General features: G+C 44.0%; 1 protein-coding gene across 1 annotated transcript in view; it reads left to right on the plus strand.

Moving 5' to 3' along the window:
• The window catches only part of LOC144715518 (F-box/RNI-like superfamily protein), a 30,715-nt gene extending 15,793 nt beyond the window's left edge, over positions 1 to 14,922 (plus strand). The window contains exons 7-11 of the mRNA XM_078590453.1: positions 2,819 to 3,004; positions 4,329 to 4,521; positions 10,987 to 11,063; positions 11,880 to 12,033; positions 14,626 to 14,922. Of these exons, the coding sequence (XP_078446579.1) occupies positions 2,819 to 3,004; positions 4,329 to 4,521; positions 10,987 to 11,063; positions 11,880 to 12,033; positions 14,626 to 14,922 (907 nt within the window). The remainder of the gene's footprint in view (positions 1 to 2,818; positions 3,005 to 4,328; positions 4,522 to 10,986; positions 11,064 to 11,879; positions 12,034 to 14,625) is intronic.
• The last annotated feature ends 244 nt before the right edge of the window (positions 14,923 to 15,166 follow it).

Below are 15,166 nucleotides of genomic sequence, written 5' to 3' on the forward strand. Positions count from 1 at the left end.
AATGGTTTGATATGATGCTGAGCTGGATCAATGAGAGACATCAGCTCTGCAGAGAGATCCAACCCAATATAGTTCGAGACCTGACTACTTAACGGGAAACACCAGCAGAGGAGATGGAACAATAGACTGTGAGTTACAGTTATCTTAATTCTCTCCCTCGTCTTGTTGCAGATGATTTTCCTCGACAGAGGCAGCGGTTGGCCTTATTTTTCCAGTTACAATGTTTTTCCAATCTCACCCTCTCATTTTTCTTCTATATCTCTTTCATTCTCCTTGTTTACTCTAAGACTTCTTGCGTAAGATGCTCTCTGAAATTTACTGAGGATTTATTATGGAAGGTTTCAGTTGCCATTGATACTCTCAGCAGGGTTCTAATTTGAGGAGGTGCAAAAAAAGGTCAGGCACAAAGCACGAAATAGGAAGGAAAGATGACCCCATAAATGGGGAGGAAGGACTTCAAGATTTCAAGAATGCAAATTGCCCTTAGCAGAAGCTACCCAAAGGAGCGAGGTTGATCTGTCAGAGCTCCACTTTTTATCTCTTCATCCCTTATCTCTCTCTTGATCTGCCCCATTTGTTCTTCCATTCTTGTGAGGACATCGAATCGGATCCCGAGCTTGGATATTTTACCAGATTGAAGTTATATTCTTTGGATCTAGTTCTTAACTTTTTGAGGATCCTCTGAATCCTGAGAGCTTCATACATACCCTGTTTAAGTGTTTCAAATTTAGCCTCAGTGCTGGAGAGGGAGACCATCTGCTGTTTCTTGATATGCCCTGTGACCAGGCCCCCACAAAGCAGTAAACAGTACCCAGTAGTGGACTGGCCGTCTACTGTTGAGCTTGCATAATCAGAATGCATCTCCAAAATATCCGATAGTCATTCTATGCCCAATAGTCTCCTTCAACTAACACAGCACCAGTAGGCTGACTGCAAATGAGAAAATCCTCGAATGATGCATAGATTGCCTAAGTATATTAGTCTTTTCAGCTATTTCAGGAGGGAGAACGCGAGGATCTTCTTGTCCTGGTATTTCTCTGGGTTTAAAGGTATTTCTGCCTCCACAAAATATCCTCTTCATTGAAGGATGATACAACTTATTTGCCTTTTTGAGTATTAGAATACCCTACAAAGATGCACAAGAGAGCTTTTGTTTGAAAATTAAAAGAGGGAAGCCCACCTCAAAACTTGGTGGTCAAGCTGAAATTATTATTGGTATATATGATCGTGACATAGTACACACCTGGTTTGTTGGGCCCATTCACCCTCCCTCATGTCCCACTGAACCAGTAGGATATACATTTCCCCATATGATGTGGCACTGATTCCAGTGATGCAGTCTTCCCCTTAAATATAACCTCGTTGCGGTGAAGCCACAGCGTCCAAAGAACCTCTAGGACCCTTCCCCAGCTTGACCGTCCACTACCCGCCCTCTTCCTGAGGGACTCCCAGCACGCGTCGTCTGACGTCACGTCCACCCCTCTCAGTTGTTGTGCTCTCCAGATGGCCTGCGCAAAAGGACACTCGAAAAACAGGTGAGAACAATCTTCCTCTCCAAGGCCGCACATGGGACACACGGTTGGCGTGCACAAGAGAGCTCGTGGAGTTAACTTGTTGATCTAATGTGGATGTAAATGTGCATACCATTCACATCCGACCACTCTAGGTTCCAGGTTGTTATGGAGCTTAGCTCATGGATAGGAGGCCCTAAATACTTCCATGCATGTTAGTTTTACAACGGGGGCAAATTTTATACATTTGGCCTCTTCTTTGGCCATCAGCCAAAGATATGCTTCTTACCCACCCACTTCTAGATCCTGATTTGGCCATCAGCCAAACGTTCTTCCACATTTGCTGGATCTAGTGATGCAACTGACAGTTCCTCAGCAGGTTGGCAAAAAGAATCCGTAAATTCCTCCAATTTATCCTGCAGATAAAAAAGGAGGTCTTTACTCTGAAAAGCGGAGTCCCTTTCTTTAGTACAAGAACCAAAACCAGGGTTTTTCTAAAGGAAAAGTTGCGATAGAAACTTTGACGCGGGATTCAACATAAAAAACGAAAAACTCCAGATTTGATAGAAGCAGAGTCATAATGAACACAAAGGGAAAAAGGAACAATCACATCTGATCGATAGAAATGTGGAAGAATGTTTACAAATGATGATAGCACATCTTCAGAAGTACTGGTCTCCAAATACGATCACCATTCATTCTGCTTGCTCATCTGTCGTTCTGCACAAGCATCAGTACCCTCTAATGGTTGCCATTGGTAGATCCTGTCACTGGAACTCCAAGACTGAGGGAATAGCTGGCCTTCGTTTACCTTCTGCAAATTGCCTCTGGCTCCAGTTGAATGTCGAGGTACCACTTGTGAGAGGCAAGGGAGCACAGATTTGCAAGAAGCAAAATGGCTGAGTTTTCGTCACAGCAAAACTTTTTAAAATGGTGAAGGTTGGGCCTGTTAGGTCACCTGCTCATGACTATGTTACAAAGAATTTTACCCTACTGTGTGTAACATGTATGTGTCATATGCTACACCATGGAACCTCTTTCCGGATTACTCGCATTTTGTTTTGTCATTTTTTGTTTCCATTATGTTGGAGCCTCTTTCTCCTGTTAACATGCAAATGTGAATATGTACTACGCCTTCTTTTTTTAGAATGTTCGATTAAGAATTTGGTCATATTGCCTAATGTACGTTATTTTACACATTTTTTGTATAACAGGTTTCTACATGCCTTTTTTTGGCATTCTCACCAAAAAATTCATTTTTAAGTTTTAAAGTAATCATGTTGTTAGTTTTTCCTTGGATATTGCAGGGGCCTCTCTGCTATAGGCAATGGGTGCAAGAGGTTGAAGAATCTTGCAATTAGTGACTGCTTTTTCTTCAGTGACAAGAGTCTTTTAGCAATTGCATCGGGCTGTCATGAACTGACAGTTTTGGAACTAAATGGATGCCCTCATTTTACTACGCGTGGGGTTGAATCTATTGGACAATCTTGCCCGTATGCTCTTTACAGACTTCTTTTAAAATGTTTTTGATTTGGATTCTGACTGTTTGTAAATTTTCTTTTTAGCATTGTTTTCTTTGTAACGTTTTTGTTTCATTAAATTTTTTTCATTCCTTCGCTATTTCTCACTGAACTTCTTTAATTTACAGTAAATTCTGGGTGACGCTTAACTCAAATATTACAACAGTTTATCATCCTTTAATTTAACTGACTGCTGTATCATCAAAAAAGTTCAGTTGTGTGCTAGAATATGATTCCACATGGCATTTTAAATACTCTCTTCTCAGATTTTATTTTGGATCCACAAATAGCTTGCATGTTCCCATTTCAGTCTTTGAGGATTATATATCTCAGATCCCCTATATATTTGATCTGAGTGTTTGGGCTTTCGAGTTTCTGTGTACCCCTCATAACACAGCGTTTCTTGTCTCACTTGTAATCACCTTCTTATGTCTTCTTAAAAAAAATCACCTTCTTATGTCTCGCATTCTCATTCCACCCATCTTATTTTGGATAATGGGCAGTTACTTTTTTCAAGAAAAACTTTTTTTGTTCAGACTTTCCGAATGACTTTGTTTAGGCATCCAGAAATAAGACGAGGGAGAGAGAGGACAATAGGAGGGTGTAAGAGGTAAGAGAGAAGAAGAGAGAGCGATAGTTGTACAAAGCCTCTAGAACTCCCTCACGACAGTGGGATGCAGCTACTCATGCCAAGAAACCACAAAATTGTCATTCATCAAAAGGCATGTCTAATGACCTTATAAGGGGGTGTTTAAGAATTGGTTTTTTTCTCACCTAAGGCTCAGTCATTGACTGGGCCTTGTTGAAGAGGTCTGGTTGTCCTTGTCAGGACTCTAACATATCCATGCCATCCAGAACTTCAAAATTTTCTTATCCTTAGCACACATACTTTTACGTCTAACACTAATTGCTCACTTTGCTATCTGCTTTTTCCTCTCAACCAACTGCTTTATCCCACCAAATTTTGATTTATCGGGCGAGCATATTCTGGATTATTATCCATGACAGTGTAATTTCAGTATGTTCTTGCAATTTTTATGATTCTGTGTTATGCTTGGTTCTTGAAAACCATGTTTCTACTTGTGGTGAGGATGAGTTTTGCAGCTTCTCTGTATTAGTGCTATAATTTAGCATATCACATCACAGATCTGTTAATTGATTTACTTAATATTTATTCGCGTTTATGAGCCTTCCATATTATTTTTGTCTCATTATTTTTAATGGCTTAAATATTTCATGTTAACAAGAATCTTTATTAAAATTCTCATCATGGTTGACTATTTTAAATTCATCTTAGGAAGCTTTTGAAGTTTAGTTTGTTGAATTGCCGAGGGATTGGGAGTAGCGCACTTGCTGATATTGGCAGAGGTTGCTCCCAATTGCAAGCACTTCATTTGGTTGATTGCTTTCGCATAGGTGATGATGCACTGAATTCCATAGCACATGGGTGTAGGAACTTGCGGAAGTTGCACATTTGTCGTTGTTATGAGGTAAAGTTCAAATTCCTTTTTTTTGAAAATTCAAACAGAGAACTCTCTATTTACGGCTGAACTTTCTTCGCGATAATTGATGTATTGATTTAGTTTGTTGTTTTTCATCGACGGGCCCAAGAAGTAATATGTTCAAATTCTGAATATTTGCAATATGGTTCCATAGGTTATAAGATGTTTTGTCTTTAAGGAGACCTGTGGCACATTCAATAATAAGAGAAATGTGACAAGTCTCTATTTACGACTGAACTTTCTTCGCAATTATTGATGTATTGATTTAGTTTGATGTTTTTCTTCGATGGGGCTAAGAAGTAATCTGTGGCAAAAGAATGATGTTTTCCTGAAATTGGTGATCAACCCAAAATTAATAAAAATACATATGATCTTGCCAAATACAGGATCGACCATCCTGGCCTTTTTTCATTCTTCACCTCTCACTGGACCAGTAGGATATATCACGTTTGGCGACATGGCCTTCTCTTAAAGACCACCTCATTGTGGTGTAGCCATAACATCCAGAGCACTGTGAGGATCCTTCCTCATTGTGGTCTTAGGGTGATCTCCGTAAGCATCCTCTGCACGCATCCATCCCCCCAGGGTGATCTCTAGCATGTTTCGTCAGACATCACATCTGCCCTAGTGAGCTTCTGCGATCTCCAAATAGCCTGCGCAAAACAACACTATAAAAAAGTGAGTGCAGTCTTCCTCTCAGTAGGCAAACAGGGGACATGATGCTAATGTGTCTGGGATCATGCTCTTTCGGAGGACATGTGTCATCATTTGTCTCCTAATAAGCATGCATCTAGAAATCTGCACTTTTAATGGAACCTTCTGCTTCCATAAACAATGTACGAATGATGGTCTCAGCTTTTGTCGTACCCCCCACCCCCCAAATATTGTTAACCCCCCGAACTGAAATCGATGGACCCCTCCATATCCAACCAATATGTGTTCCAATGGTGGGCCAGAGATGGAGTATAGTCCATTGCATGATCAGAAAGTCTTCCAATCTTTGACCAGAAAGTGCGCCCTCCAAGAGCAGGTTCCACGTGTCGTCCCAACACTCTTTCACCGATGCTTGAGGACTCCGTGCCATCGCAAAGACCAATCATCTGTCCAGTGTCTAAAACAAGCTCCATCCCCTAGTTTGGGTTCAGAAAACCCTTGAATTTGCAGGAAATATGTCCCAAGCCCTGCCAAAAACTGGATGCCCCTTTGATTGGGGTCGATCACAGTTCCCAACGCAGCTCTGCGCCGTACATATCTCCTAAGACACTCGTTGCCATGTCTTCTTCTGGTCCCATAATCTTGCCCACTCATTTTGTCAACAATGTGGTGTTCATAGTTTGCAGATATGGTATTCCTAGTCCATAGTTTTCCATTATTCGGCAAACCACCTCTCATGGTACCATGGCAGCTACATTAAAGTGTCAGCCCAGGCCCATTCCAGAAGAAGTACCTCGTCAAATCTTGCAATTGACAGCCTACCCCCTTGGGTATCTTGAAGATGGAGAGATAAAATATTGGTATTGGCGAGAATACCAATCTCAATAATACCAAACGACCAGCTCGTGACATCACACCACTCTGCCATCCCTCCAATCTCCTCTCCACCTTCTCAATCATTGGTGCCCAATCCATGCTTGACGTCCTCCCCCTCTTCAAGGGCAATCCCAGGTAGCTCATGGGTAGTGTTTCACAGGGAGTCCCCAACGCGTCAGTGCATTGAGATTCCTCTTCCGGTGTATGACCAAGCCCCACAAATGCGGATTTGGCTCAGTTAATTTGTAATCCTTAGAAGTCCACAAATAGGTCTAATAGAGTTGGAAGATTGCAGGCTTCCTTCGCCGAGCCTTCAATGAAGAAGGTAATGTCATCAACGTACTGAAGTAGTCAGATATCTTTTGGGACACTCGCCGACAGGAAATCCTTTAGCTTGCCATCTGTGCATGTGGCCAGGGCATCCACTGCTAAGGCATCCTTGCCTAACACCTCTTTGAGGGTCGATCCACCTGCCCTCTGGTTTCCATTCCTTAAGACTGAGAAAGAATGTGACGTCACACACCTCCTCACCCATTTCCCCCACTACTACTGTGCTATTGATCAATTGTCGATTGGGGATGAAAGTGAATTGGAAGGGTCTGACCAAATCACCAATCACTTTTCAGAGTCGGTGAGCCAAGACTGTCGCCGATATGAGGTAGATGAAGTTGGAGAGCAATATAGGTCGAAAATCACAAATCCTATCGGCTTCCTGGCATTTTGGTTGGAGAAAGAGGTGCGATCTGTTTAATCGCTCTAAGCGGTAATTTCCTTGGTGAAATTCCGCCAACGTGCCCATAACTTCCGTTGCAACTGTCTCGCAAAACTCACTGGGGAAAAAGACCAGGAATTCGTCTTGGCCGGGAGTGTCTTCTCTGTTCAGCCCCGTGATTGCATCTTTCAATTCGTCTGCAGTGAATGGCCTCGTCAGCTCAATCTGTTGCACCTGTGTCACTTTGGTGGCTCTGGAACCACTCCATTTCTAGTGGTTTGGGAGGCCCCGTTTTGAAAAGGCTCAAAAGTGGTCAGCCAGAGCGGCCTCTACTGCCATTGGTCCAATGACTTCTTGGTTCCCCACTTGTAGCTTCAATATTTGGTTTGATCGTCTCCTTCCGTTTGTTGTGAGATGGAAGAATCAAGTGTTGGTGTCCCCCTCCTTCAGCCACAGTTGTCTTGATCATTGCTTCCAATCCATCTCCTCTTAAATATTCCGCTGCGATTGCTGCTCAGCAGTTCTCTGGCGTCCTCCAAACTATCTAATTGGATTATGCCCTCCAAGCCTTCTGATTGACATCTGTTTCTCTCCACCCAGATACATTTTAAAACCAAAAGGAAATGTGCTCAGAGGCCCACCAATATGATGCCAGTCTAGCTGTGGCTGTATCCTGTATATCCTGTGATGCCCAGCAATCTTTTACTTCATCCTTCAACCCCTCCCTCAACCAAGATCTGTCCATCTTGAAGTATGTAGCCCGTCTATGGCCCTCTAGAGTATGAAACATGATTGAGGTGTGGTCAGACCACACATTATGTTTCTCCGTAATGTGTGGTCAGATAGTGCCCATAGGGAGTAAGCATACATCCACCATGTGAATCGTTCCAACAGCTCCACTGAGCAGAGAAATCTATCCAATCCCGTCACACATTATGTTTCTCCGTGCTCTGCCATGGGTAGATGTAGTCTATAGGTCCCATTTCCTATAGCCCAGTATCTGAGATAAAAGCCCGAAAATTCTCCGAATCAAGGTCTTGCAGCCGTATCAGTTAGGGTCGTCCCATTTCTGTTGCTTAACATTGAAGTTACCCCCAAACAACAACGGAAGCCCTGGGAAAGCGGCTACCACACCATATGGCTCTCCCTAGAATGATGTACACCGAGATGATTTGTAACCATCGCTTTGTTGTCATAACATCACCCTGGCCACAAATTGCTTTAGGTAAAACCATCTCGTTCCATGAACTACCTGACCCTTGGATTGTCTGACCGCATTCACTTCCATAAATCCATCAAGGAAACTTCAGCCACTATGCCCCACTCCCTTATGTCTCAGCCTTCTACCATGGTCTCTTACAGGCATACCACGGCTGCTCCCTACTCTGGCAAGTACTGTCCCATAACACTACGCCTTCTTGCGTCTCGGAGTCCACGCACATTCCAATAAATGTATTTCATTCTTGGTCTTCTTGTCCCCACCCTGTCTCGGCTTCTTCATGCAGCTCTGCATCCACAGCCAACTTACATGCTTTATGACTTGATACTGGGACACACTCCACCACCTCCCTGTGGTTTCTCTCCTGCTCTATCTCCTTTCCCGCTAATCTGTGTTCGGCATACGTGGTTGCCTTCCCTTTCGGGCATTGGCTTATGGCTCTTGTCTCCCACTCCACTTCCAACTTCCCTCTGCATCTCTTGTCTTTCCTCCCCTATGTCTCTATTTCCATGAGCCTGAGCTTGCCACTCCTTCCCACCTTGACCCATGCACTTCCCCTTGCATCATCCTGTAAGAGTAGTTTTCCCCTCTTGTAGACCATGCCTTTGTAGCAACTTACGTCCCCGAGGATGAGCCTCCAAATAAATGTGAGTTGTTGAAGAAGATAAAATGGATAGAACTAGGTTACTTAGAAAGGAAGGGATACATGCCCATATATAGGGCTGAGCGAGAGAGTATTAGAGATTTATCTATGTGGGATTAAGAGAGGGAACCCTTAGTGGGCTAAGGTCTAGTGGACCTAATAGGCCACACCACCTATTTCCCAACACTCCCCTGCAAGCTGGAGCGCGGATGCTCGTCATCCACGCCCAGATTGTGATGTAGTAGTAGGCGGTGCAGAGTGTGGAGCAGGATGGCCGGTAAGATGGCCGAGGACGGCTGGAGGCTGAAGACGGTTGAAAAAGAGAAGATGGCCGAGGCAGCTGTAGGCTCTGCAGGCGGCCGAAGGCAGCGGAGGAAGCCCGAGGGCGACTGAGGCAGCCGGATGGGAGAGGAGGAAGCCCGAGGGAAACCGAGACAGCTGAGGTGGCCGTAGACGACCGAGGCAGCCGTAGGCACCTGAGCCGAAGGCGGTGGAGGGAGCCCGAGGGCGACCGAGGCAGCCGAGGCGACCGAGGCAGCCGAGGCGACCGAGGCAGCCGAGGCGACCGAGGCAGCTGAGGCAGACGGAGGAGACCGAGACAGCCGAGGTGACTGGAGGCGACCGGGGCAGCGGTAGGCGCCGGAGGGCGGTGGAGGGAGCCCGAGGGCAACCGAGGCTGCCGAGGCGACCAGAGGCGATGGAGGCAGCCAAAGGCGGCAGAGGGCAGAGGAGGAAGCCCGAGGGAAACTGAGGCAGCTGAGGCGACCCTAGGTGACCGAGGCAGCCGTAGGCACTGGAGCCGGGCGGAGGCGGCGGAGGGCGGTGGAGGGAGCTCGAAGCAGCCGAGGGCATCCGGTGGAAACCGAGGCGTCTGAGGCAGCCGGAGGCTGTCGAGGCAGTCGGTGGTGGCCGGAGGTGACCGAGGCCGCCGGAGGCTGCCGAGAGAGTCGGTGGTGCCGGGAGATGGCCGACGAGGGCCGCCTAAGCTAGGGCGGCTGAAGGCGGCTGGAGATGGTCCGAAGGCCGGTGACGGCCGGAGAAGGCCGGAGACGGTTGGAGACGGCCGGTGACAACCGGTGACGGCCGGTGATGTGCTAGGGTTGTGAGAAAGCGAGGGTGGCCAGAGGCGGCGGAGGCGGCCGACAATGGGGCTGAAGGCGGCCAAGGCGGTTGGAGACCGCCGGAGGCAGCCAGGGACGGCTGGAGGCGGCAGGGGACGGCCAATGACGGCCGGGGATGGCCGGGGACGGCCGGAGATCGCAGGTGATGGCAGCTCTGGAGGCGGCCAACGGCAGAGAACAAGGACGAAGAAAAGGTAGAAAGGACAGATGAGGACGCAAAGGCGAACCCCGACGAGGAAGCCGGCATCGAGACTCGGGTGGAGAGGAGGTGAGGCGACGAAGGGGAGGAGGAGTCCTATCTACCTAAGAGATCGCCGTGGGACAGAGATTGCCTGAGGGATGCAGAGCGCACGCAGGAGATCGCTGGAGATGATTCGCAGACGAAAGATGCAGGATGACAGAGGGAAAAACCTCCGCCGCCCTGGATGCTAATGCGGAAGATGCCCTAGGTCATCAACCTAGGCTCTGATACCATGTTAAAGAAGATAAAATGGATAGAACTAGGTTACTAAGAAAGGAAGGGATACATGCCCTTATATAGGGCTGAGAGAGAGAGTATTAGAGATTTATCTATGTGGGATTAAGAGAGGGAACCCTTAGTGGGCTAAGGTCTAGTGGACCTAATAGACCACACCACCTATTTCCCAACAAGAGTAAAATATAAAGATGTGAAACAGATGTGCTTCAAAAGATTTTTCTTCAAAAGATTTTTCTTCAAAAGATTGAATATTTTTTACCTTCCTCCTTTCATTTTCCCAAGCCATGCGATATTCTTGCTCTCAAATGCATGATTTTTAAAATCAACATTATTACTTCATGCAGTTTCCACTTTCATAAAGAAGAAGTTCACTTTTTTTTAATAAGTAATGAAACGAGAAAATAGTCTGCAGATGCCTTCATAAACTAGAAAATAATCAATAAATTCTTATATTCTTATTTATGGAACCAATCCTGAACTTATCCTTTGGGTACAAGCCTGATACCTTTTTCTTAGTTTATTACCTCATAAATAAATGTTTTCTTTTTGATATATCTTCCTGGAGAAGGTGTTTACTAAAACATTACATGATGAGAAGTGATTGGTTTATATTTTCAGATATTTATACTGTCAAGGAATATTTTGAAGTCTTAGTAAATTTTCATTTATCTTATATTCTCTATATGGTGTTTGTGTTAGATTTTAGCTGGTCACATTCATAATATTCAAGCCCTATGTTTGAATTGGCAGATTGGTGACAGAGGTATCATGTCAGTTGGGACACATTGCCGACATCTCACAGACCTCAGTATTGAATTTAGTGACAGGTATCTTCGAACAAAACAATGCTCTCTGTGAGATACCTTGGTAATCAAGAATCTGATCTTCATTATTTTCAAGAATGTCAACGGCATATTTTGTAAATTTTCTCCTCATTGTTTGCATTTATACGACCTGGATGCAGCCATCTTAATCTTGAGGACCATAGTTAAGATTTCCTGCAATTCATCTGATATGAAATATCACAGTTCTTTTTCAAACAAAAAGCAATGTATTTCAAATAAATACTGAGACGGATAGGTGGTCACGACATCTTCCCGGTTTGATGATGCCAATGGAGTGTGCTATGTGCAAGTGACAAAGAAGACTGTGCCCATCTCTTCTTTGGCTGCTTGTTTGACCGAGTGATGTGGACCCATGGATTTCTCCTCAGAGGCCTCCTTGGATTCTATACAGAGTGGTGCACTCAGTGGGCGAGAGGGCCATGGAAGAACCTTCACGGTGCTCTGGGCATTATGCCTGCACAGGAAGCATCAACAGACACTGTTTTACGAGCAGTGGCATTTTTTGCCTTGGCATGATTTAAAGGACCGTGCTGAGGTCACGGAGTAGAATTTTAGGTCATGTGTACTTAACGATCCAATCAATTTGTCACATGGGAAGGGTCACAGATTTTGTGTCATCTCCCTACCTTTCTTCATAAAAAACCCCATTTGATTAGTTTTTGACATTCTTCTCAAATTATTTTACCCTGGTGATGTGTATACTCAACTGCCTTTAATTTATCTTCTACTCCTAACCATATGCTTAATTCTAAATGAGCCACTTTGTGGTCACGTGTCTTTCCTTTTGTCCTTTTTCAGGGTGGGAGATGCTTCCCTAATATCTATTGGAGAAGGTTGTTCTTCCCTTCAATGTTTAAATGTTAGTGGGTGTCGCCAAGTCACTGATAATGGGCTAACTGCTATTGCTAGAGGCTGCCCTTCGCTTTCTTTTCTAGACATCAGTGTCCTTCAGGTATCAAATCTTGACCATTTAGTCTTATAACTAACATATAAAAATCATAGGTTATTTTATGTATTAGTTATAGATTTAAAATAACTCAATAATTTATGACAAGAGGTAGAAATATTTTGCTATATGTTATTCAGTTTTGCTTTCTGAAAAAGTCTTGCATAGTGCTATAGAGTATTTGATTTTAAAAAATGGAGAAATATCTCCCAAGATATATGATACTCCCAGTGTGGTAAAAATATGCTCAATGAATATCCATGAGACCAAAAGGTCCCCCTCATATTCTGATCACACTCTAAACCAAGAAAAGGCAAGACTTGCCACTGCTTGTGTGACTTCATCCAGCGATGGCTCTCTCTCCTTAAATATAATCTCATTTGGGCACAGCTATATTGCCAGAGCATTGCAAAAGGATGTCCCCGCTCCTGCCCCCTAAATACCCCACCCTGTAAAGAGTCCCTTTAAATGCCTCCAAGGAGACAACCACCCTTCTGATTGGCTGGCAGGCCTACTCTACCCGCTCAAATGCTCATCCAAAGAAGAGATGAGAACAGTTGTTTGACGCCCTGTGCACATAACACATTATGACGAGTTTTCGGGGAACAATTTCTTCCTGACTACCGGCGTCATCAGTCTTTGTCAAAGGAGAAACCAACCAAAAACCCACACCTTTAGGGGTCTTTGGTTTTGATATGACATGGCAAGCCCTTGTGGTTATCAGTTCCTCACAGGTTCTGTGTACGATCACGCATATACCTCCCTGACAGAGAAGGATGTGCCCATCCACCCCCAACTGTCCTGTGTCTGACTCAACGGTCTCATATGTAATATAGACTACTGCATCCACATAATCTCCTTTCCTCATGGATCTGATAAGATGTCAATCAAATGTGGATTCCACGTGCCATCCCAGCCTTCCAACCGTGGGTTGAAGATGTCGTGTAAGGGCGAACAGGTGTGGGAGCTCTTCCCTTAATGTGCCTGTAGTCGACCAGTTGTCTACCTAGTAGAGGAAAACAGAGCTGCCCCCCAGTTTGATGCCAAAATTCTGGAACACCTCCCTTAGTGTTAGCCAGCCATCTTATTTGTATCTTATTATCTTCCTTTTTTATTATTTTTTTATTTTTTATTTTCCTATCTGTAAGTGGGCCCACATGCACAAGTCACTTATGCTCTCACGTGAGAGAATAAGTGACCTAAGGATAATGGGCCCTGCCCATTTAAACTGCACTAAGCTGGTATTTAAACCAGCCCTATGACGAAAATCGTAACTAGGGGTTTTCTTTTCTTTCCTTGGAAACCCTAGCTGGAGGTGAAGGAGACAGGAGGAGATCCAGAGGGATCTGGAGGATGATTTCTAGCGCTTAGGCCTTTTCAGAATATGGATGACCCTTTGACAGGGACCATTGACAATATTTGTCTAGTGTCTGATCTGCTTATATACATGTCCAGATAGAGAAGGATGTGCATATCTACGCCCTTCCATCTTGTGATCTGCTCAATGGTCTGAGATGTAGTAAGGACCGATGCATCCTCATTATTTTGTCTCAGTGAAAAACAAATAAGTTCTTTGTGGGCTCATAAATCATAAAGGAATCCTATTGAAGATGCTAAGAGGAACATAAACTTCAGTGAAAGAAGAGATGCAATTTCATTTTCCGCAGAGATAACTCATATATTTTCAAGATAACCATTATGATTGTCAACCACAGAGGAGAATGGTCATTCTCTGTTTTAATATGGTCTTTTTGGGAAAGTTTTCATCTCCCCTATTTAAGGTAGATAGATCGAAATGAGATTGAGCAGTTCTTTGTCCAAGCTTTGTCATATGGCGGCAAGGGAAGACCCCCGCCATCCTAACTTCTTTTTTATCTCCCTGAAAACTCTCAAATGGTGACATAGACTTTGATGAGCAGAAATGCTGATACCTCAAAGGAAAATGCGAGATAGAAAAGCTGTCCTCTAGCTCAGTTGTCAGTGCTCCACTAGCTCAATGTACTAGGGTTTAGACAGGTAGAAGGATTTGAGCGATGGCCTGCTAATTTAAGTCTCTTATTCTTCACAAGGAGGAGACGTGACTTAAAAGGGAAGTTAAGCGAGTTAAGTAATGCGGTCCACTGGCCCGAATTCATTTGAAATAGAAATGAATGTGAGCCACTTTATGATATAAGGCCCACTTCCACAAAATTCATATTGATTATGAAACAGGAAAAGGCCCATAACTAACAGAAAGTTATGTAAAATAAATCTCGTCTCAGGAAATTTATGAAAAAAAATGAGAAATGGAACAGGCAAATGTCATGATAATCTGGCATCCGAAGTCAGGCAAACCTCTTCCAGTAGGAGAAGCCTCCGACTGTGAATTGAATATATAAGATGTTTCTGTGAAAAGAAACATCTTATATATTATATTCATCAAAAGAACTCTCGTATTTATACAAGTTTACATGTAGGTAACCCAATTGAGTATGTTCACGCGTACCGATTATTGGATTTAATGAGTGTAAGTTTAAAAATTAAGAAAGAAATAGAAGTAGGAATTAAGTTATAATAGGAGGGCCATATTCTGAGTAAAAGTGCTTTTTATGGTTGCAGAATCTTGGAGATATGGGCCTTGCAGAGTTATCTCAGGGTTGTCCAAACCTCAAGGACGTGATAATGTCTCACTGCCCCAAGATTACGGATGTGGGTCTGGCTTATCTTGTAAAAGGATGTGCCCTCCTTCAAACTTTGCAGATTGTTTACTGCTCGGGTATCACTTCGGCTGGTGTGGCCACTGTTGTCTCTAGCTGTGCTGCCATCAAGAAGATCTTGGTTGAAAGAAGGAAAGTCAGCGCAAGAACCCTACGCAAGGCAGGCTCTGTATTGTCATTTTTGTGCGTGGATCTCTAGCTAACCTAAATCGAGGGATTTTTATCTGGATATATATTTGATGGAAGGTAAAAAGGTGAGAATGTCATTATACTTTTTCATTTGTCTCTAGGATTACCTTTGGTATGTAGTTGATGTAGTTATTTACAGCCCATTTGGTTTCAAATATCCGTTTACAGCTTATTTACAGTCAGCATGGTTTTGGCTCTCTTTTTTTTCCTTTGAGTTTTTATATTTTATCGCTGTTCGACTTGGGATTTTCTTT

The sequence above is a fragment of the Wolffia australiana genome, chromosome 19, assembly GCF_029677425.1.
Source record: "Wolffia australiana isolate 7733 chromosome 19, ASM2967742v1".
Taxonomy (NCBI): domain Eukaryota; kingdom Viridiplantae; phylum Streptophyta; class Magnoliopsida; order Alismatales; family Araceae; genus Wolffia; species Wolffia australiana.